The 25803-nt window shown below is 28.3% G+C and overlaps 5 protein-coding genes across 5 annotated transcripts; 3 read left to right on the top strand and 2 right to left on the bottom strand.

The window, feature by feature from the left end:
- Positions 1–419: 419 nt before the first annotated feature.
- On the top strand, positions 420–4163 carry MKS88_000681 (mitochondrial carrier protein; the record flags this gene model as incomplete). Its single annotated transcript, XM_067218052.1, has 9 exons — positions 420–441; positions 1013–1277; positions 1586–1749; positions 2243–2310; positions 2621–2704; positions 2902–2973; positions 3176–3300; positions 3601–3655; positions 3981–4163. The coding sequence occupies 9 exons, from the start codon at positions 420–422 to the stop codon at positions 4161–4163; spliced, it is 1038 nt and encodes a 345-aa protein (XP_067075464.1).
- A 1416-nt stretch (positions 4164–5579) lies between these two features.
- Positions 5580–12848, bottom strand: MKS88_000682 (uncharacterized protein; the record flags this gene model as incomplete). Its single annotated transcript, XM_067218063.1, has 1 exon — positions 5580–12848. The coding sequence occupies one exon, from the start codon at positions 12846–12848 to the stop codon at positions 5580–5582; it is 7269 nt and encodes a 2422-aa protein (XP_067075465.1).
- Positions 12849–18440: 5592 nt separating this feature from the next.
- On the bottom strand, positions 18441–20768 carry MKS88_000683 (uncharacterized protein; the record flags this gene model as incomplete). The annotated part of the gene is made up of 1 exon (XM_067218073.1): positions 18441–20768. The coding sequence occupies one exon, from the start codon at positions 20766–20768 to the stop codon at positions 18441–18443; it is 2328 nt and encodes a 775-aa protein (XP_067075466.1).
- Positions 20769–21980: 1212 nt separating this feature from the next.
- MKS88_000684 (proteasome subunit beta type-3) lies at positions 21981–23357 on the top strand (the record flags this gene model as incomplete). Its single annotated transcript, XM_067218084.1, has 4 exons — positions 21981–21983; positions 22377–22886; positions 23056–23150; positions 23309–23357. The coding sequence occupies 4 exons, from the start codon at positions 21981–21983 to the stop codon at positions 23355–23357; spliced, it is 657 nt and encodes a 218-aa protein (XP_067075467.1).
- A 618-nt stretch (positions 23358–23975) lies between these two features.
- MKS88_000685 (uncharacterized protein) lies at positions 23976–25610 on the top strand (the record flags this gene model as incomplete). Its single annotated transcript, XM_067218095.1, has 2 exons — positions 23976–24057; positions 24940–25610. The coding sequence occupies 2 exons, from the start codon at positions 23976–23978 to the stop codon at positions 25608–25610; spliced, it is 753 nt and encodes a 250-aa protein (XP_067075468.1).
- Between the last annotated feature and the right edge of the window lie 193 nt (positions 25611–25803).

Below are 25803 nucleotides of genomic sequence, written 5' to 3' on the forward strand. Positions count from 1 at the left end.
TTATGTATATATTTGTACGTATATATTTCTATGTATGTTTATTATACTATATATATATTTTTTTTGTGTTATGTATTTTTGCCATGAGCTAAATTTACAAAAAAGCATATGACAATAAATAAAAAGCAAAAAATCAAAAAAATAAAAAATAAAAAATAAATAAATATTATATATTTATTATATTTATTTAGCTAAATATGTAGAAAAAAAAATAATACAATGCAATGTAGTATAACATAATATAAATTAATGTATAAGAAATTTTTTTTTAAAAATTAGTGCTCCCGTTCTCCCATATTTTACCTTAAGAAGTACTTATATATATATATATTATGTATATGAATATTTTTATTTCGTTCACTCGACCTTTCGGATGTAAAAACTTTTTAAATACAAGATGAGAAAAATCAGTGGAAGAAATGGGTGAAGTCGACGAAGAAGGTCTGTTCCTTCGCCCCATTTATACATAATATATATATATATCATGATATACATATATTTCATATATACATATTCATCATATGTACATATATATGGTATATATGAATGTACCTTATATACATATAAGAACGAGGCATATATTTTTGCAGAAATATACGTTTGAATGAATATGAATCATTTCTGAGTTTAAGAAGTATACCAACATATGTTATACATGTTGAGGCATTGTAACGTATTTATAGCTCCAAGTTTATACTAATTGAAAAATTTTGTATTAATTATTTATGTTCAACGTCGTATATGTTACATTATATTATGTGGACATTGCGCCACTGTATTATGTATATTTTAGTGTAACAATAAACGGGCAAATAGAGCTCAATTAGTAATTACTACATGCTACAATCCCCCATATGTGCTTACCTGTATACGTACTTGCCTGTTTATGTATGTGCATGTATACATACTTTCATATATACATGTGTGAATACATATATGTTCGCCGGTCGAAACCCGTAGGAATTTGAAGCATGCGTTCTTATTTATTAACAATGATTTAAATTTGTTTTAGATGGCACTTTGCTGCAAACATTCTATGGATCTGTAATTGGCTCGACCCTAAGTAGAATTATTCTTTACCCACTCGATACAATTAAAATAAACAAGCAAATTCATATGAATGATTGTAGCAGTGTTGCTACAAGTACGATTAGGAGGCATGCCTGCAATAATAATGCTACTCTAGGAATGAGTTTTTCAATGAAAGGAAAGAAAAACCTTTTCTTTTTTTCATTTATTAAAAAATATGGTCTAAAAGGATTATATAGTGGTTTTCTGTATGACCAACTTTTTTTCTTAGAACAAATCTGCTTGTTCATTCATAAACTGCATACGTGAAGTTGTGCCATCGTATGTATGTTACATGCTATTTATGCGCATACACAGCGTACCGATATATATATATATATATATCCTGTATGCAGTTTTTACTCCCCACCTCACCGCGAGTTGCTCATAAAAATTCCGTTATCCCTGATTGATGTTTATTTCATGAGAATAGCTTTACTCTCATCATTCCGCTTCTCAATTCCTCTTAGTTACTCCACTTTTTTTTTTTTTTTTTTTTTTTTTAATGCGTTCGCAGTTTTTCATCGATGACAACAATTCCTGCAACGAGTTTGTACTTCTGCTGCTTCGAATACTTAAAATTAAAGAAATTAAATTATAATAAAAAATTAAATGAAGAAAGAATAAATTATGAAAAAGATAATTCTGCTTTCGTACACTTTGTTAATTATATCTCCCTAGGTATTTTTCTTTTCTTTTTTTAAAATGCTTCAAGGAAGCGTTCCCTTTGTATTTTTCGACTTTTCTATAGTCATTTTTCTCAGTTATCTTAATTTTATATTTTTCTTAGTTTTTTTATTGTCTTAGTTTTATTATTGTCTTAGTTTTATTATTTTCTTAGTTTTATTATTTTCTTAGTTTTATTATTTTCTTAGTTTTATTATTTTCTTAGTTTTATTATTTTCTTAGTTTTATTATTTTCTTAGTTTTATTATTTTCTTAATTTTATTATTGTCTTAGTTTTATTATTTTCTTAGTTTTATTATTTTCTTAGTTTTATTATTGTCTTAGTTTTATTATTTTCTTAGTTTTATTATTTTCTTAATTTTATTATTTTTCTTAATACAGTTAACTTTCTTAGTTTAATCATTTCTCATAATTTACTTTATTTGATTTATTTACTTTATTTAATTTACTTTTTTTTTTTTTTTTTTTTTTTTTCTTAATATTACAGCATTTTTGGCGGAAGCCATTTCCTGTGTTATATTTGTTCCAATTGATGTCGTTAAAGAAAGATTGCAAGTATTAAAAAAAAAAAAAAATAAAAAGAATAAAAATAAAAATTAAAATAATAACAGAAGTAGCATTAGTAGCAGCGATAGCTATAACAATAATAGAAATAATAATTATAAGAATAAAAGAATAGTAACATTAGACAAGCAAGTGAAAGTATGCATGGCGTGCTTGCTCGTTCGTAATTCCTGAATCATCGAACTTGTCAAAACTTTATCGGTTGCATCGTTGTATCATTAACTGTTATATCTTTCCCCGTTATAACTTTTCCTGATGCGTGTTTACATTTCACTAACCTACCATTTCCTCCCCTTTTAAGACTCAAAAATATTTAAAATTAAGGGAATACAACAAGACTTACTACTTCGTAAGAGACTTAGTACGTAAGGAAGGGCTAAGCAGAGTAAATTTTTATGCCATATACACATACCACATATATGTATCCCGCATGCATACGTCGACAGTTTGTCTTATTCACTATGCCCATATATATGAAGAATACACACCCACACATAAGTATGTATGTATATATATATATATATATATATATATGTGCAACATTGGTATCATGTACTTCTCCCCTTTCTAACAAATCTTCAGTTTTATAGAGGATACTGCTCAACGTGCTTAACCTACGGCTTGTTCGGAGGCTCCTTTTTCTTCTTCCAAAATGTAAAACGGGAAAGAGCAACAAAATATCAAAAAAATTGAGAAAAAATAACGAAATAAAAAAATATATAGCATATCAATGAACATGAAGAAATGGGGAAAGAAAAAAATTTATTTAAATTATATTTTTTTTTGTACTTTTTGTCCTTTATGTCATATTTTATTTATTTTTTTTTCAATTTCCCCCCATCTGATAACGATATAGGTTGGGAACAAACTAATGAGCAAGTTGGAAATGGAGCCCTCATATTCTAACAACTTCAAATTAAATTTCATTTGTTCTATGTTATCTGGAATTATTACCTCCCCCTTGGAGGTAGTTAGAATAAGGTACCTTTTTTTTTTTTTTTTTTTTTTTTTTTTAATAATTTGCTCCTATGCGTAATTCACACACATGTATTTATGCCCATATGTACACATATGTATATGTGCATATATGCGTGTTAATGCATGAAACATACATGTTGTATACCATGTATATATGTCCTCAAAGACCATATGTGGCATGTTCTTTCTTGTATCACTGCTTCTCGACTCATTTTTAGCAATGTTGCAAAATTACAATATTAATTATCGACGAAATAATGTTTTATCGCTTTGTAATTTTTGTAATTTTTTTAATTTTTATAGATTCCAACTACAAGAAAGAAATAAAACTCCCTTTTACTACTACAACTCCTTCGACGTAAAATAAAAAAAAAAAAAAAAAAAAAAGGAAAAAAAAGGAAAAAAAAGGAAGAAAAAGGAAAAAAAAGGAAGAAAAAGGAAAAAAGGAAGAAAAAGGAAAAAAAAGGAAGAAAAAGGAAGAAAAAACTGCAAGCTCATAAATACACGCATGTATGAATATTCATGTATATATTTACGTGTATATACTTGTGCACAGTTATATTACATAAACGTACAACATCTGTAGTGGCAGCAGTTCAGCACAGCTACCGCGTCAGCTACTTCTGAACAGCTACCTTCTTCACAACTTTATTATACCATTTTGTTGAAAATCATAAATGTAGGGAATAGCAAAATTGTTAAGGGAAGAAGGAGGAAGTTTTTTCAATTTGTTTAAAGGAAACTTATATAGGTGTTCATTGGTCTGTCTTAGTATGACTATAAACGTAACAATCATTGATATGTATAAAAAATTTGTACGCATTTCAAGTGCAAAAGGTGGTAACAGTATTACTGGGAAAAACTGACTTATCTTACAAAAAAAGGGACCGAAGCACGAAAAAATAGCATATATGTATATATATATATATATATATATAACATTTGCTTTTGAAAATGTTAAAATAATGGGCATTCCCTTGCTTTCCATAATTTTTTTTTTTTTTTTTTATCCTTTAAACATACAACATAAACATATATATGTAGTATTATACACTTACCAATATGTACTGTTCGGGAAAAAAAAAAAAAATACTATACTTTCATTTTTCGCTTCTTCCTATATTTCATAAAATTTTATATATTCAGTTAACTCTAATTTGTTGTTATATTCTTCAAAAAAAAAAAAGCATTAGTGTAGTAACTGCGCTGTTCGCATAATATAGCCGCGTTAAATTCTCAGTACAGTAAATACATATTTTTTTATATATTATACATATGTGTAGTGTTATATAGGCACAAATATATATATATATAAGTAAACATGCATATATATATATACGTGTACGAAAAAAAATAAAAAGGAAAAGATGTAACGATAAAATAGATATGCATTTATAATAATAATATACATGATATGGGCAACTTAAGAAAAACTTAATAATTTTAAAAAACATATGTAAAAAACCTACAAATAAGTAATTATCGCATGTATCACATCCTTCGTGGGTTGTACCAATGCATACTGGCCGTTCAAGTTGCATTTTCTCCAATTCATCTGCAATACCTGAATGCATACACACATACGTTACATATATATATATACACATACATATATATATGCACATACATACATACACTCGTAAATATATATACACATATATAACCGTGTATATACTAACAATAGTGGTGTGCAAATACTCATAATTAACTAAAATGAAAGAAATTATTAAGGTGTTCTTCTTCTTTATTCCCATTACTCATTCCCCTTTCGCACTTTTTCCCTAAAAAATGCTACTTAACTATCCGTGGTTCCATAACGCGAATCTATCTTTCTATTTTAACCATTCCTATGTAATTCTTTTTTATAATACATGTAAGCACAACAACAAAATGAAGTTATCTATTCCACCTCGCATTTTTTTTTTTTTTTCTTTTTTCTCCTGAACATACAATAATTTATATATGCGTACTGTACAGTAATATACATCAGACGTGCACACACACATACATATAAATGCTCATACTTGCTATGTTACAATTTCTCTAAATCGTTCTGTACACACAAAAATGCCGTACATACTCAAAAGGCATACGTGTGCACATATAACACATACTTACAACACACAAAGAAACACACATATTTTTTTACATGTACGTGTGCGAAATATTCACTTTGTTCCCCTTTTCACCTGACTTGGTCATAATTTACCAGGAACTTCTAAACACATGCGCGCAAAAAAAAAAAAAAAAAAAAAAATGTTTTTACATTTTGCAAAAGTTTCTCACAATTTTTTCATATTTCCCTTTTCACGTAAGTCGACCAAGTTGTTTTTGTATTTTTTTTCCACGTCGTTTTGAAAATTCAGCATGTTGTTTGTCATTGTGATTTGATGATTATCACTTTCTTTTTTTCTGTTTTCCCTAGGCATAAAATTAAATTGATTATTCAACGATTCAACATATTTCACATTCATGTGCATGTCATTTAGTGTGCTTTTTCCAAGAATATTGTACATATTGTTTTCATTATTTTGCAATTTTTTCAAGTTATTATTCCTCTGAGTGTTCAATTCAGTCGTATTGGTATTTGCTCCTATGTTCACATTTCCGTTCGCGCTGTTTACTTTTTGTCCATTACTCGACACATCAACACCTTCCTTGTTACTTTTGCTTATGTTAATGCGGGATAACAAACTCGAGTCCAAGTTTCCCCCACTATTCGTGTTACTCTCATGGTACATATTCATCTTTTTAAAGAAATTCTCCTGATTTACTAAGGAATTATCGTATTCCAATATGTTCGCCTCACTGTTCGTAATTTTTAAGTTCGACAAGTCGTTATTTAGCATGAGTAGCTTATTTACGCTTTTTAACTCGGACGATTCAATTCCATGCATGTTGTTATGAATGTTTCTGCTGTTATTGTTACTGCTATGATTGTTACTGCTATGATTGTTACTGCTATGATTGTTACTGCTATGATTGTTACTGCTATGATTGTTACTGCTATGATTGTTACTGCTATGATTGTTACAGCTATGATTGTTACTGCTGTTATTGTTACTGCTATGATTGTTACTGCTGTTATTGTTACTACGATGAATACTACTTCCATAACCTTTACTGCCATGATTGTTGTTGGTGCTCCTTTCTATGTTAACAGCAGCATGACTATTTATCTCTTTGGAAACTTTATTATTCATGTTATTTGTGCAATTACTGTTTTTCAAATTTTGCAGATTACTACTACTGCCGCCATTTATCATCAACTTATGGTTCGCCAGAGAATCATCGTTCATGCTGTCATTTCTTGGTACATATTTCGTTTGTGCCTGGCTATTTTTCATGTTATTATAACCTACATCAAAAATACCATTCAATGAGTTGTTTAGATGACTACCACCACTATTAGTTGAGTTCATCACACGGCTGTTACAATTTTTTCCGCCAATGTTATTATTGCTGTTACCATTGTTACTATTTCTGTTGTTGTTATTGTTAGTATTGGCATTCCCATTACCTCCAACGGTACCTGCCCCCTTTTTCCTGTTCATTTTTTTGGAGTTACGTCCAGTATTCTGATTCATAGCACTTGTACTCCTGGTATTACTATTATTATTATTATTATTTCCACTTAACACATTTGTCTTCATAGAACCATTTAAATTGTTTGTTGCATTCATTTGCTGACTACTTATTTTATTCACACTTACACCGTTATAGTTCATTTGAATTACCGTTGAGCTATTTTTGTTATTACCATTGCTATTACTACTATAATAATTACTATTATTATTATTATTACTATTACTATTACTATTACTATTATTATTACTATTACTATTACTATTATTATTACTATTACTATTACTATTACTATTACTATTACTATTACTATTATTATTATTATTATTATTATTACTATTACTATTACTATTACTATTACTATTACTATTACTATTACTATTACTATTACTATTACTACTATTATTATTACTACTATTATTATGATTACTATTACTATTACTATTATTATTACCGTTCTTTCTATCAGCGCTGTCGTTTACTATACAGCTGCTGCTCATATGGTTCGTCATCAGCAAATCTTGATGAGCCTCTATTGGGGTTAGCACCATTTTACTATTACTACGATTATTACTGATGTTGTTGCTGTTACCATTGTTGCTTCTATCATTACTACTTATGTTATTATTGCTGCTATTGTTGTTTCCACTATTTCCATTGTTATTACTACTACCACCATGTATAATGTCCTTAGCTTCGAACAAAAAGGTGGGAGTATTTTTTGAAAAAGCGTAATCCCAGTAATTTCTTAAATCTTCATACAAACAATTTTCATCAATTTTTATGTTATCAGCACTCACATTTCCTATAGCACCCACACCTCCAACCGACCCAACATTAAAGTCATCCTTACATCTATTCAAGTTCGTTAACATGCCGTCCAACTTTTCATAGCATTTTAAAATTTTATTGTACAAGTCCGAAGGTATATACTTACACACGTGCTGATTTAATATAAGCTCTTCTAGCAATAACGACGTGTTCAATATATCAACTTTGTACTTGTCATATGTATTTTTTAATTCATTTACTTGTCTATATTCTTCCTCTCTACTTACATTAAAATTATTTTTATCTAAGTCTTTTCTCAACACATTCGGGTTGAAGAGGGTTATATTGTTATCACTTAGAAGAGCATTGTTATTAATGCTCCTACCATTATAATTATGACTATCATTATGACTGTTTCTATTTCTGCTTTCTAAATATAAAGACAAATCGTCGTTTAAATTTTTTGGTATTGATTCGATGAGATTACTAAATTCTATTTCACTTTTACTTAGCATCCGATCCTCATTAAGTTTCGCCTCCATTAAAATTTTCATAGAATTCTTGTTACATGCACTGTTCATGTAAATTGTTTCACCACTATTGTTTTTCATCGGAGTGGTATTTTTCGCGCCCTTACCGTTGTTCTGATTGCTATGAATGTTATTATTAAAACTGATGTTGTCTACATTTCTACTGTTCTCCTCATCTTTTATCTTCGTAGATATCATTCCACCATCGTTCTTAACTGCCTTCAAATTTATGTTTGCTCTATTCATGTTGTGAGAAGGTGTACCATCCAACAGGGAGTTGTTATAGGCAAAATGGGGGGCATTAGGATCTGCGCTAAAACTATCATTCTTGCTACTAACGCGCACATTAACGTGAGTATGTTTCTCGTTAAGGTGCCCTATGGTCGTGCTGGCCGTAGCTGCAGTTGCACTCGTAACGTTCGTATTCCCAGAAAAGCTTGGAAAACCAGTATTACTGTTATTACTTATATTATAAAAGCTATCAATGCTGGTATTCAACTCGATGCTGTTGTTCCTTACCTTTATTATTTGGGATCTCACACCGGCAGAGGTGGTGCTAACTATGTCCTGCTCTACTTTAACATTCTTTCCCGCTTGACCTTCCATTCCAACACCGTTTCCACTAACATCATTTCCACTAACATCATTTCCACCTACATTTTCAAGCTCTTTCTGCGGGTGCTTCTTTCCCCTAAAGGCATCAACCAAAAGGTTATATATGCTTACCTTATTATTTCCATTTGAAACTGGAGTGCTAACACTTTTTTCCTTATCCAAATGTATGTTACTGCTCATGCTAGTAGTACTATTCACTCCTATTGCATTATTAGATGGATGCATACCATTTTCACGATTAGACTTAATACTATTAGATACGAAGTTGTTATTATTAAGGGCAAGGCCAATATTGTTTTTTCCTGCCATTTTTCCCTTTTTGGAATCATTCATAATATTGTTGAGTTCAGACCTTTTTCCAATCGAATCTACGTCGTCCATATTTAATCCATCTATGTTAATATTTAAATTTTTATATTCGTCCAAAGTGTAATACGCATTTTTCATTACATTCAATCCATCGATCTTTGTATTATTATTACTATTACTATTACTACTATTATTATCCATCGCTACTGCGATTTTGCTCTCCTCCGCCATATCATTTCGACTAGTTGAAACTTGGCTAATATTATTGTTGTCCATATTACACAGTTTGCTAATATTTTCATTTGAAAAAGATTTCACTGATTTTATATCAAATATATCATATGCATTGTTATTATTAATAATACCAATGTTTCCATACCCCACTTGACCCTGCCTCCTCTTCACATAACTATTACCAATAATACTATTATTAACAACAAGACCCTTCTTTTCCCCTTTGTTGTCCAAATCCTCCATATTGTTGCTATTTGTTATAAGTGCTTGGGACATAATATTTTTGGACCCTTCTGTATTCTTCTTCATGATTTGATGTTGATAGTTATCATTCTTTGTATTCCTTTTTTTCTTGTCCTCCTCTATATTGACACTATGATTATTCACTACGTTCATTATATTTCCATTTGATAAGTATCTATTTTCATTTTTTTTCTTATCCTTCAAATCACTTGGAATGATTGTTTTCCCCCTCCCTTTGTTTTGTGCTATATACTGCACTCCGCAAGGTACTCCATTATACCCTTCTCGTTCATCCACCGCTTTATCCACCGCTTTATCCACCGCTTTATCCACCGCTTTATCCACCGCTTCATCCATCGCTTCATCCACCACCTCCTCCTCGATGTCCCTCCTCCCGGTTATCACATATTTAGAATACTTTTCCCTGATGAATTGTTTAAAGAACGATTTATTTAAATCAAAACTTAGGTCCTTACCGTTTGTACCATTACTAGTATTGACCGGTTTGGCATTTATTAACAAGTCGATTATATAAGTATGCTTGTCTTGTATATACTTATTAATCTGATTGACAGTTACACATAAGGGAAGTATAATATTTATGTCCTGTTCATATAAATATTCAAAAAAAGAATATATATTTGAAGAGGATGTTAAATATAACACTTCGGTAAAAATTGCTTTTTTATTTTTTTTCATATCTGCTTTATTTATTTCTTTTTTTTTATTATTTTCAATTATTATTTCTTTGTTACTAATTTTATAAATATATGTTGACCATAAAATTGAAAATTGTATCATCTGTAGAGTTTCATACGATATATCATAATATTCATTAGCTAGTTTAACTTGTTCATCTGTTAAAAATGACGAATTTAAAAAATTTTTTTTTTTTTCTTTAAAATCCTTTGGTACACTCAGAAACTCCATAATACCTAACTCAGATAATTTATTCCATATATTTAACTTTAAATTTACCATCTTTTGTCGAATTATTTCACTTTTCTGGCAAACAAGCTTCAACTCATTTGCTACATAACTACACATTAAACATATGAAGGAATCATTCCCATTTTTGTAATCACTGTCACTTATATTCTTCCGATTATCCAAACCATTATTCATGTTGTTATTATTCATGCTTTTACCACTCCAGTTTCCACTTCTATCTCCGCTTCTACTTCTTGTCCTTCCTTTACATTCCTTTCCCCTTCTGTCTTTGATACCCCTCAACAGATTATTGTTATATAAGTAGAGAAGCCCTGGGAAGCTAAAAGGTAAAAAGGATTTATCTTTCCACAATTCCTTCATATCTAACACAGCACTACAGTCTAGGATTATGTACAAGGGCAAATTACTTACACTGTCTACCCCATCTGTTCTATTTTCACCATTGTTCATCTCGTTCGTCAAATTGCTCATACTTCTATCTGTGCTTCTATCAATACTTCTATCCAAGTTTATGTTATTTCCACCGATTCTTGCGCCATGAATTTCGTTGTCGTCATCGTCACTAAGTCCTTCCTTCATGTTGTTAATATTAAATTTTTCATCTTTTCTTCCACCTCCTCTTCCATGCCCTCTTCCACTTCCTATTTCACTTTCTCTTTCTTTTTCTTTTTTTTTCTTTTTTTTTTTCTTTTTATTTTTTAATTTTTTTTTATTTATATCTATATTACTGGCCTCATCCTCGTCGTTCTTCACACCGTTGGAGGAATTTATCATTTTTTTATTTGAGTTGAACGATTTTGTAGATACTCTCTTACTGTCTTCCTTGCCTTTTTTTTTATTTTTTCTCAACTCCTTAAAAGCATTCCTGTCTTTGAAATTGCAATCAATACTTTGTTCGATCGATTCACTCTGTTCACTTTCTCCATCATCTTCTTCCTCCTCTTCCTCCTCCTCCTCTTCCTCTTCATCATCTTCTTCCTCCTCTTCGTCGTCCTCCTCCTCATCCTCAAAATCGTCGTCATCGTCATCTTCATCATCATCGAAGTCTTCTTCTTCATCTTCCTCGTCCTCCTCTTCGTCCATATCTTTCACATTATCGTTGTCCTTCTCCTCCTCCTCCTCCTCGTTCTGCTCCTCCACCTTTTCCCCATAGCGCTTGCCGAGAACCGCCTTGCTTTTACTATTATTATTTTTACTATTTTTTTTATTATTACTGCTATTGTTTCCACTGTTGTTATTGCTATTACTTTTTTTATTACTTTTTCCGCCAATTGATTTACCCCCAACACTCTTAGCCCCAACACTCTTAACCCCAACACTCTTAGCCCCAACATTCTTAGCCCCAACATTCTTACCGCCAATAGCTTTATTGCTAACATCACTGCTATCATCGGTGCTCAGGTTCACTTTAAGACTACTACCTACGACACTAATATTGTTATTCTTGCTTTCCAAAGAACTGAAGGGTTCATCAAGATCCATATTTTTGTCATCAATATTACACTCACGAGTTTTTTCTACATCCAGTATGGACGAAGAAAATTCTTTTTTTTCATCCTTGGTTATCTTACCATTCGTACTAATTAAATTTTCTTTTTGATGAATAAACATGTACACGTGCATAATTGGTGTATTCCGAATAGTAGCATTTAAACATTTATAAGGACAACATCTTTTATCACTTTTTAAAGCAGAACAAATAATTAAATTACTTTTATACCCTCTTTTTTTTTTTGCAAATTCTTCTACTTCTTTTAGAATTTCTTTTGGATTTTGAATACAATTATATTCTAATCTAATCCAAACAGGTATTTGTGTATGTTTGTAAGAACTTTGGTATTTATCATATCTTGGATATACATAATTACTATCTTTTTTAGCTTGAACAAAACTTAATAATAATTCTTTACACGTATTATCTTGTACATAATTATGTGATAGATGTAATTCTTCCATAGGTATTTTTTGTATATACACTAATTGTTTTATTAATGATACACCATCATCTTTTATATTATTTTTATATAATTTTAATATATTTACTCCTATGTTTTCATTATAATTTAAAATATATTTCAGTAGAGTTTTTAGCCCTACACATGTAATATAATTTTCACTTAAATCAATATTTAGACAATAAAAATTATTATATACAATTTTTATAATTTTTTTTAATACTTTTACTAACTCCACTATATGACTGTCATGTAACGACTTATTATTCAATGATATATCCAAGTACCGTAATAACTTCTTACCCTTGTTGTTTTTAAAGGTAAGCTTTTTGCTTTCCCGGATGTACACCTCCATCATTACCTCCTATACTCACTACTCCTGCCCGTGTTCCTTCCTCTCTATGTACTCCCACTCTTTTCCTGTTACTGATACGTGTGCCTTTACGTGTTATGCGTTATGCGTTACGCGTTACGAGGTATACGTTATATCTTATATATTATTGTTACTCCGCTATTTTATTTTTTTTATCCTTTATAATTTTTTTTTTTAAAAAAAAAAAGAAAAAAAAAAATATAGTTATACATATATACATATATATATATATATATATATATATATATATATACATACATGCGTTCATAAAAGTATATGCTGCTCAAAATATCTGGCGTCATATATTTTCTTACTTAAAAACTTTTCTTCCCTTAGCTTTTATTTTTTTTTATTTTTATTTTTTTTTATTTTATTTTTTTATTTTGGCGTTCATATATTTTTGTTGCTTCTTATTTTATTTTATTTTATTTTTTAAAAAAAAAAGCCAAAAAAACTATATGAGGTTGGAGGGGAAAAAAAAAAAAAAAAAAATTAATTAAAAAGGTACTTCATAAACATACATGTGTAAATACATATACATACATACTTACGTAAATATATATATATTTTAATACATAGGTATATTTTTAATGCATATTCACATATACATATGTATATGCATATTCATATAAACATACTCCATATACATATATATGAACATATTTTGATGCCTACTCAATGTAGTATATGCGACTACATAGTACTGTGTAGCGCGATAGTATGTATTATTTTTTTCTTTCTATTCCTTTCAAAAAGTACCCTATAAGGCTCCCTCTTACTCTTTAATAACAGTAACAAGAACATGATTCATATAAAAATAATAATATATATAATAGTACATACATATAATAATATTTTCACATAACAATACGTACAGTAATATATGCACATAACAATACGTACAGTAATATATGCACATAACAATACGCACAGTAATATATGCACATAACAGTACGTACAGTAATATATGCACACAACAATACGTACAGTTACACATACAGTAATATTATCTCAAAATATTTGCTTTCTTCATAACTTTCATGGGGATTATTTATTTTTATGTATATGGGCGGGAGGAGGAAAAAAAAATAAAAAAAAAAGGTGAGAGTGAAAAGGACGAACGTGAAATGAAACAGTGAAATACAATTCAAATGAGAAGAGCAAAATTTTGATAAGGGAAAAAAAAATTGAAAAAATTAGCTAAATTTTTTTATTATATATTTATATACAGTAAATATGTGTATACTTGCGTAAATTACAAGAGGGTGGAATTTAAACATGTAAATTGCGTTTACGTATATGTACATATACATATGTACATACATACATACATACATACATATATATATATATATATATATGCTCATATACATAATACGTATGTAAATGAATATGTGCATAAGTACATAAGCATAATTATATACACGTATATTCATATACATACCCACACATACTTGGCAAGTTCATGCGCATTTAAACTGTTTCAGTCAAAAAACCTTAAGCAAACGAATTAATTATTGAAAAATATGATGAATTTGTAATGAATGAGTTTACCATTATTCACATGTACTGTTAATAAGTTAACAATAAAAATTAAATCAAAAGGGATACATGTATACATAAGCATTATATACTTACATATACATAATATATATATATATAATATTTACATAAATATGTATGTTCGTAAATATGTACATATACATATATACATATATACATATATATATATATATATACAAACGTACGAATAATTTTTATAAATTTTTGATGGTCCCAAAATCGTTCACGTAAGGAGTAATATTTACTCTGTAAAGCTCATGCTTTGAAGAAGGCAAAAATAATTAGATTTAAAAATATATGGTACAAGAATAAAAACAATACGTATAAAATATATAATATTATACAAAGGAATAAGGAATAAACGCGTTATGCATATAATACGAATATACGCATACATATATATATATATATATATATATGTATACGTTCATATTATGTCATATATATAACACTTCATATACAAAATTTTTTTTAAAATTTATACTATATCGCTGTTTAAATATTCTGCTGCATATTATTTGGCATAGTACGGTATGTGAACGAATGAAAAATATTTGTACTTTTTTTTATTATTTAATCAATTTTTTTCCTGCGCATAGCAGTAATAAACATTCTTTTTGCAATATATAAATGGTATACATTTAATACATAAATATATATATATGTACATATATACATATGTATTATAAAGTAAAAATTGTATAAAATGTATGTAAACATAAATTGTACTTACGTACATATATATATATATATATATATATATACTTGCATTTATACATATATATATTAATACATAAATCACAAACGGATTACTATTTTTAGAAAAATAAATCCATCAAAAAAAAAAAATAAACGTAAATTAAATAAATTTTGAACGTTTTTATTTTGTTTAGAGTATTTATGTATTTATGTATGTATATATATATGTATGTATATATATATGTATGTATGTATATATGTATGTATGTATTTATGTATGTATGTATATATATGTATATATTTTTATATATGTTCAAAACGTGCAATTATTTTTTGAAAAGCTATACATGAGATATTGTTCGCTTTGCGGTTAATATATATATTTTTTGATTCTATATATATATAAAGTACATTTATATATACATATTCATATATATATATTATTATTAAAAAAAAAATAGATATAAAGGAACCATATTCATGTAAAACGAAATTCTTTTATTTTATTCTTTTTTCATTTGGACAAAATTGTACCATATTATTTTATATTCATAATTTAAGCAGCATAATTTCACAAATTTTGTATTTAAAAAAAAAGGTAGAAAAATGATAAAAATAATTACATGATTATTATATGTATGTACGAAGTGCGAATTGCTGCTATATTTTGATGTACAATAAAATATTAGCGTATATTATAATAGCACGCATATAATATACATATATATATACATATATATATATATTAATATGTGTATAAACATATGCGTAAAAATGATTATGCCATTTTCCAACTTTCAAAAAAAAGAATATAAAACAAATCTCTTTGATTCATATTTTGTTAAGCTGTTTTTTTGTTAGAAAAATATTTTATATTTTTTGTAAATTTTTGCTATTTTATTTTTACTTCGTTATTTTTGCGCCTTCAAAATGGGACGTATATTATTTTTGCTTCAATTTTGCTTCATTTTTGTGTAAGTTTTATAAACTGTTCTGATTTAATATGTTTTGATTTAACCGGTTTAATTTGCTTATTTTCCTTTATTCTCATAACTGACCCTTTTTACTCTTTTTACATTCGTTAATCAGAACGATGAAAATTGGTTAAACCTGTATTTTATTTATTTATTTTTTTTTTTATTTTTTTTTTTCCATGATCCGAATATGCACAGTTCAGGTAATTTTGCAAAATTAGCTGTAATTAAATGTGTTATTTTGCGTAAGGTTAAAAATTTTTATAAACAGTCATCTCTTTTTTCGTATTATTTGGTACGATATTGTATTAATTTGTACCACTTGGTTTTATTTGGTACGATATTGTATTAATTTGTACCGCTTGGTTTTATTTGGTACGATATTGTATTAATTTGTACCGCTTGGTTTTATTTGGTACGATATTGTATTAATTTGTACTGCTTGGTATTAATTTGTACTGCTTGGTATTAATTTGTACTGCTTGGTTTTATTTGGTACTATTTGGTTTTATTTGGCATTTTTTTTTTTTTTTTTGAAATGGAATATAATTTATAAGCTCAGAATAATGTTTAATTCAGTTATATACCACTTTTACAAACATAAAGACCTAAGTTCTGAAATGAGAAACACCTGTGAAAGGACCTTTTTAATTAGTATAAATGGTTGTAGAAAATAATAATCATCAGGAAAAAAAAAAAAATGAAAAATAATGTAATAAAATTGCATAGATTTTTCCTCTTCCTCATCATGTATGCACAGCAAAACATGTTATCAGTATAAATACTCATACACATAAATGTATATACATATGTATATACATATGTGCATATATCCCCCCCTTAAAAAAAAGATGTTTTCAAAAAGTGTAGCATTTTGTTTTATATGCTCATAAACGTTTGTAAAAAATTTACATGATATTGCACACATGTGTACATATATAGGAATGTGCTATCGCTGTAGGGTAGTTTTTTTTTTTTTTTTTATTAATCCTTGTAAACAAGTACATTCGTAGGAAAATTAGTCCTTGTTCATTAGGGTTACAAAGAAATTTTAATTATTTGCACATACCACTAATGTAAACATTATGCATTGTAAGTTATTATACCATTTGTGTTAGCATACAAATACTTTGAGGTCTTTTTTTTTTTTTTTTTTTTTTTTATCAAATATATGCAAATATGCTACGAAACCATTTTTGAAAATTTTCAACCTTAATAAAATTTATAAACATATAATACAGGTGTTGTGTGTATTTTCTTTTTTCTACAATTTTTTTACGTTTTACGTATTTTTGTTTTGTCAGTGTGTTAAAGGGGTAACATAAAAGAGCTTATTTTTTTTTTTCGTTCTTTCGTTTTTTCCTGCTTTCTGTTATATTTTTTTTTTTTCGAATTGATAAAGAGAATAAACCATACAATCGTTTCGTTAAAAAGTTAGACAACTTTTAATTGTGTGAAGAGCTTTTAAAGTTTCATTAGGGGAAAACAAAACTTCAAACGAATCCGAAATTTTACACGGTAAAATTTGCCTGCACATGTACATATATATGAATATGTATATACATGCATATGCATATGCCTGTTATATGCGCCATGCATTCAACAAATACATAGATTATTATGCTCACGTATCGCATATTTAAAAAAAAAAAAAAAAAATTGACAAAAAGAAAGTAGCATTAACTCGAAAGAAAAGTTTTCCCTTTTATTCTGTTTTAATGAGTATTTTCCATATTCACACAAATTTGGTATATATACCATAAGCTTTTTTTTTTTTTTTTTTTTAAGTACAACTATATATATTCGTCTATTCATATGTTTAACCAAGAATGAATAGGTTCATATCCATTTGTGCGAATAAATAAATATGGGTGTACATTGGAAATGGACTTAAATTGCATACATGGAAAATAAAGCAAAGCACTTTTATAAAGTTAATGTAGGCTTTTCTTTTCCTATTTTTTACGCATAATCTCGGTATTCTGATGCCTTCCGCGAATGTTTGTACGTATTTTAAAAAATTATACAGTTAGAACGATATATATATTCGCATGCACATGTAAAGAGGCACATATCCAAATGCAAAGTAGCGCATATGTATATGTAACGCCGTACCCACACAAAGACGACGTGACAAAATAGAGTCAAGTTTGCTACATACATTATTGTGCATATTAGGCACCTCTTAATTACGATATCTCATTACGTAAAAAAAAAAAAATAATAAAATAAAATAAAAAATTGCTTTCAAAAAAAATGCACTTTGTGCCTGAACAACTAAGGTGGTAATACAAAAGGGGAAGAGGTTATATTTTTGTTTTTTTTATTTTTACAAAAACAGCTAATTTATCAAATGGATAAGCGTTTTCCATTCCTCTGGTAACATGCCTAACACGTATAAATATTTTTCATGTTTCTTTTTCTTTAAAAGTAAAACAATTTTCGTCATTTCTTCCTTACTTATGTCCTTTTTATTATCGTTAATGAATTTTATGCAATTTTGTAGTATACGACTTTTATTAAGTAGCACTAAATGATCGGGGATGATTTTCTCACTCTGCCTTATTTCGCTTTGGTTCATTTCGCTTTGGTTCATTTCGCTTTGGTTCATTTCGCTCTGGTTCATTTCGCTTTGGTTCATTTCGCTCTGGTTCATTTCGCTTTGGTCCATTTCTCTCTGGTTCATTTCGCTCTGGTTCATTTCGCTCTGGTTCATTTTGCTCTGGTTCATTTCGCTTTGGTTCATTTCGCTTTGGTTCATTTCTCTCTGGTTCATTTCGCTTTGGTTCATTTCGCTCTGGTTCATTTCGCCCTGGTTCATTTCGCTCTGGTTCATTTCGCTCTGGTTCATTTCACTCTGCTTCTTTCCGATCTGCTTCCTTTTGCTGCACTTTTTTTTCGCCAACTCGCTTTGTTGTTCACTCAGAGTGGGTGTATAGTCATGACTGCATTTCTCCTTGCCATTTCGAAAAGGCACACGAGATGAAAGTGAAAGGGGTAATAAGTCGAGCAGGATAACTGAATAGAAGTAACATAAGAATTCATTAATATTCATTTTTTCAATTTTGTTCATTAAATTGATAGCTATTTTATGTAAAATTTCTTTTTCATAATATATAGCATGACATAATCTTGAAAAACCTTTAGCATTAAAATTAAAAATATTTTGAATAATAATAGGTTTTAATTTCTCAATATGTTTATGTAAAATTTTATATTTGTGCAAACACCAAATTAATAAGGCTAAATACTTATGATGTATATTATTTACATAATGATAGTTGTTTAAATCCTTTTCCATTAAATGAATAAATTCGTCATCATATATACATAATTTTGATAAGTTGTAAAAATTGATAATTTTATGTAAAGTGCTTAAGTGTTCATATTTTTTTACCATTTCTTTTATAATTATAAAGGACACAATATTTTCTTTAAATAAATATGCATTTGTAGGTGATAAGTCATGTACTTGTAATACTTCAACTGAGTTGCAATCATTTGAATAGTTTTCTGAAGGTGTATGATGCATTGAATAAACATCCTTTCTATTGTTTACTTGTAGAGATATATCATATTTGGAATAATTATTTTTAAAAGAATAATTCGAAATAACACTTAGTATATCAGTTAGTTCAATGGCCGATAATAAATGTAATTCTTCATCCACCTTTTCAATTACTTGTATCATAAAATGGATAATAAAATCTTTATGTGATATATTTCTCTGATTAGAGGGAATACTTTTTCGAAATTTTCCTTGCCTTAAATATTGTAGTATATCTGATAAAAAAAAATTTGCTCTGTTAATCTCTTCAAGGTAAAGATCGATTAACACTTTTGTATATACTCTTGATATACCAATATAATTGTATATATTTAATTTTTCTTTAATTTTTTCTATATAATTTATAATTAATCTATATATATACATATTCCTATTTTTGTTCAATATATATAAAGGCTCCAAAACTAACAACACATTTTCTACACTGAAACAATCCAGTCTATATATCAAGTATTCTATAAGTTGATCTACCATCTCTTTCTTTTTATCATAATAATACAAATAAGAATAAATATGAAAAATATTTACTATTTGATCCGGTGTATACGTTTTCAAGTGATATATTATTTGAGATTCCACATGGGGTAAAAATACTTCATAAATAAATTCCTTAGTAATCTGCTTTTTCAAGATAACGTACTTTTCATCCTTGCCGCTGGTCAGCTCGCTACTACCAGAACTGCTTCTTATGCTGCTTCCGCTCTTGTCACTCTCTTCGTTCAACAGAACGCATTTATTTGCACTTCCAACGTTAGCCTTATTTCCTCCTTCACAATCATTTATCTTCCTTGGAGCTATTTTCGTTCCTTCATTTCCTACCTCTTCGCACATATCCCTCTCCTTATAACCATACTTGGGGTCCTCCTTTCCTCCCTTGATTTTTTTCCTTTTTAACAGGTGTTGGTACTTTTCAATTATTTGCGTACTATTGTAGTCTACACTATCCCTGCTATTACTGCTATTAGTGTTATTACTATTGCTATTAATACTTCTATTATTATTATTATTATTATTATTATTATTATCACTCCGCTCGATGTCCTTGTTATTGATAAATGCTGCATTCTCGTTTATGCTACTAAAACATTTAACCGTGTACATTGTTCTGTACGTGTGCAAAACCCTGGTGCGCCGCGTAAGATGCAAGCTTTGGGGATATTTTTTAAAAGGGAAAAATTTCATTTGCTTGATTGGAAGAGCTCAATCGCGTGTATACACATGTACGTAAGGATATATGTATGCAGGCATACACATACGCACATATATACATGTACATATATATATATATATATATATATTTATGCGTACTAATAATACTTCTTTTTAGCCTATGCCAGCATATCAAGGTGAAGCATATACCAAGGTAAAAATTTCTCTTAACTTTGGACCCTTCCCCTAACACTTTCAAATCCTTGAGTTTGCAAATTTTTAAAATAAAAAAAAAAAAAAAAAAAAAAAAAAAACGGCCCCCATGCATGTATATGTTGCCAAAACCGTTCAATAAAAAAAAAATTATGAACTCAGAAGAACCAAAATTAAAAAAAAAAAAATAAAATAATAAAATAATAAAATAAAATAATAAAATAAAATAATAAAATAAAATAATAAAATAAAATAATAAAATAAAAAAAAAAAATATATATATATATAAACATAGGCATAGGCATAACCATAACAATACGCATAAACGTAAGTACAATAATCAGTACACTTAAAAAGTAGAAATATTTTCAAAATTTAAGCCGAAAAAGTGAAAATTCAAAAGAAACAAAAAAGGGGAAGCTTCTAAATTTCAAACAAAGAAAGTATGTACTTAAGAGCATAAAGCTACACAATCATTTTGGTTAAACGATGACACATACATAGTATTTTCAGTATTAAGTAGAAGGAGCAGAAGATAGGTATATATAGTATGTACGAGAACTTACGTTTGTAGCCATATGTATATGTGCAAATTTGATCATAAAAGGAAACACAGGAGCTTGGGCATCCTTTACCAATATATAAAACTTTAGATAAGGAAAATATACAGAGATAATCATAATATTAGTTTTAACCGTTTTAGGAGCTAAGTATATGTACATACAAACATATACGTATATATGTGTGTACATACGTATATAATACATCTATACCATATTTACGGGTTAATCTTCATAAGAGAAAAGAAGTAAAGAATAAAGAAATAAAAAAAAAAAAATTAATTAAAATAAAAAAAAATAAGTTAAAGCATAATAGAAACTTTTAACACTTAAGTTTTTATTTCCATTATTTTTCCTCCCCTTTAAGAATAAAAGGAAAAAAAAAAAAAAAATGGTAAGTTAACCCATACATGAACAATTAATAAGCAATGAAACGGATTTTATACCTTTTTAATTCGTTCTAATATTGTGATACATACATATATACATATACGAATGGGTGGGAGTTTGTTATGAGTGTGCTAATTTTTCACTCCTTTTAATATGCTCTAACGAAAGAGCTACATGCTGCATATGCGCAATTAAATTTACCAATAGAGAATTATTAGTGAGCAGTTGTTCATACATACATATGTATATACATCGTCTTATTTGTCAGTTGTATATGATTGCACTTTTCGCAAGCATTTATATGGCAGCGTAAATTTAACTGGTTGAACGTAACTGCTTCGTTCATTTATTTAATTGTTTATTTATTTTATTTTATTATTATATTTTTTTTTCATAGGGTTCAATATTCAACTACAATGGGGGTTGCGTTTTAGGGATGAGTGGATCGGACTGCGTTGCCATTGCATGTGATATGAGACTTGGATCAAATAATTTTACAACTGTCAGTACAAATTTTACGAAAATTTTTAAAATGAATGATCATGTATATGTAGGATTAAGCGGACTAGCCACAGATATTCAAACACTTTATGAACTGTTAAGGTACCGTGTAAATATATATCAGATAAGACAAGAAACTGAAATGGATGTTGACTGCTTTGCAAATATGTTATCAAGCATACTATATTCAAATAGGTTCTCCCCATATTTTGTTAACCCAATAGTTGTTGGTTTCAAAATAAATCATACTATTGATGATGATGGAAACAAATCTATTACATATGAGCCTTACTTGACAGCCTATGATTTAATAGGTGCAAAATGTGAAACCAAAGATTTTGTTGTTAATGGAGTTACCAGTGAACAGCTCTACGGAATGTGCGAGTCGTTGTATATAAAGGATCAGGTAATGAGCTCGCAAGTTTGCAGATTTACATTTGCGCAGTTATACTTGTATACACACTATACAACTATATCACTGTGCCTCTTCATCCAATTACATTATCGTCGTATGTTTTTACCGCATTGTATTACCTCCACAGTGCACTTCCTTTTTTGTGTACCTTTTTTTGCAGGACGAGAACGGATTATTTGAAACCATTTCACAATGCTTGTTGAGTGCCTTGGACAGAGACTGTCTATCAGGATGGGGAGCTGAAGTTTACGTTTTGTAAGTACATTGCATATTTTATATGGCCATTTATGAAGACCTTTAAGAGTATTTACATGCACTGTTAAGAGATAAGTAAAATGGGCGTCCCATAATTTATTTTTCATTCACACAAATACATAGTGCTTCCATTTTGTTTTTTTCTTTTTTTTTAATAGAACTCCTGATAAAATTATCAAAAAGAAACTGAAGACAAGAATGGACTGAGATGAACATTTGCACGTTATACAATTAACAGATCGTATTTTTAAAAATTTGTGTGCTTTTTTCTCTTCTTTTTTCCTTTCTCCTTTTTTTCTTTTCCTTTTTTTCTTTTTTTTTTAAGAACAAGTATTGTAATTTCAATTTAGCGAACAAACAGCAATTGTCCAAACATGGAAATGTGCGCCTTCATTTATGCATGTATTTTTTGCATGTATATGTATACGTTTTGGACATATAATAAAAATATGATAAAACTTTTTCAAGCCTTTTATTTTAAAAAAAAAATAGATTAAAGGTCAGGTGTGCCTGGACATCCTTGCTTAAAATTGGTTAATTTGGTGCATCCGTTTATTTTATTTTCTCTTATTTTATTTTATTCTTTTAATATTATAATAAAAAAAGTTAATACACAATATTTTCATATTCTTTTAGATTGCATTTAAACTATCGTTACGTCATTTTCACAATTTTGTATGTTATGCTATCATATACTTATGATGTATGTATTTATGCTTATTAATCTAGAGAAAAAACGAAAAAGATTGTCACACAAAAGGGTTAGAATGATATAAGATATTAACGGAAACGCGCTTCGTAAATATATTGCTACATTCGGTTCCAATGAATGTGTTAAAACTTTATTTTCTTTTTATGAAGGGATGTAAAATTAAATCAAAATTAGCGAAAATTTGTTCGCAAATAGGTACAAGTGAATGTATTTATATGTTTATACAAATATATATATATATATTTCTCACGCAGTACTTATACTCAAAATTTTAAAAATTCGGACACGCTGATAAATTTTGCTTTCCTTAAAACTTTTGTGCTTTTTATTAACTGTTCAGGTAATTTTGAAACAATCAGAAGTTTATACCCTGTTGATAGGCTTAATATTTTTCACAACTTCCTATTTTTGTGTTTCGTTTTAAGAAGACCATGCAAAAAAAAAAAAAAAAAAAATGTAAATCGGTGCTAAATCTTTTGCTAACATACACATGTATACATATATACGTACATATACATACATATATATATATATGTATATGTATGTATATGTATGTATATATATGTATATTTACATATTTATGAGCATGTATGTATGCTAGCTGTGGTGACCTTTCCCTACGTTACTAAGCACGCTAAATGTAAAACTGTGCTTCAAATGGGTGAATATATCAGCGCATGTTAATGAAACATTTTTTAAAAAAAAGAAATCAATTCACACAGATGTTGGAAGCATTATAGAATATTGAAATGTGCCAACATAAGCATATGTACATTCGTACATGTATATTATATATATAAGTATAGCTATTTTTTTTTTTTTTTTTTTTTTTTTTTTCTTGCTGTTCAGGAAAAAATAATTTTGTCGTCTTCCATAAAATTTGATACAAAGGATTGATAAGTTGTCAAAATTACAATGATAAACTTTTAAAAAATGTAAATTCAAGTAGTTACAACGAAATAGCAATATGACGATATCACGCCCATGTGCCCCTGCACCTTTTGCAATTCCCTTATTCGCCTTTTTTTTTTTTTACTGTTATGCGTCCAATTTTTTTTTCTTTTTTTGTTGTTGTAGTAAATTTAGCGTACTCAATTAATATTAAAGTAATAAAAAACCCCCTATTTATAAACACAACTTACAATGATAATATAACAGGATGGAATAACACGAAAAGTAAAAATGAAAAAAAAAAAAAAAAAAAAAGCCTTGTGAGAAAAAGCAGTACCAAGCAAAGTAATATAATATATAAGCTAGTAAAAGAAGATAAGGATCCATTTAAAAAATATATGATTGATGATATGTATTATGGGAGAATATTAAGCATTAATAAAAAAAAAATTAAACTTGATATATTATGTGATAGGAAGGCATATTTAAATACATCAGAATATTTTTCCGTGCAGGATTTTAATAAATATATATTTACTTTATTACAAGTACATAATATTATTAAAGTAAAAATAAAGAGAATTGAAAAAATACATCAAAAAATTACAGTATGTATTAAGAAATATTCTTATCAGCAAATTCTTTCGTCCTTTAAAAATGATCATCATTTAATTAAATCAAAAATTTTGGATATCCGGGAAAATTATCTATTACTTTATTTAGCTCCAAAAATACATGCAAAATTGATGCTTCATGGAAAGGAAGATTTAAGTAATTACAAGATAGGTAACGATATTTCTGTTAAAGTTGATTACTTTGATGGGGACAACAACGAACTATATGTGAAGATCCAATAAAAAAAGCGAACGCGTGAACGCGAGAACAAGGGATATACATATGCGCACACACAAATACATATGTTCGTATGTATGTATGTACGTACGTACACACATATATTTATATATGTTAACATATATGCAAAAAAAAGGATCCCTACAAAGGAGATCACAACAATCATTTTTTTTCATCATCTATATGAATATGCACGTG

Source organism: Plasmodium brasilianum, chromosome 2 (genome assembly GCF_023973825.1).
Source record: "Plasmodium brasilianum strain Bolivian I chromosome 2, whole genome shotgun sequence".
NCBI lineage: Eukaryota > Apicomplexa > Aconoidasida > Haemosporida > Plasmodiidae > Plasmodium > Plasmodium brasilianum.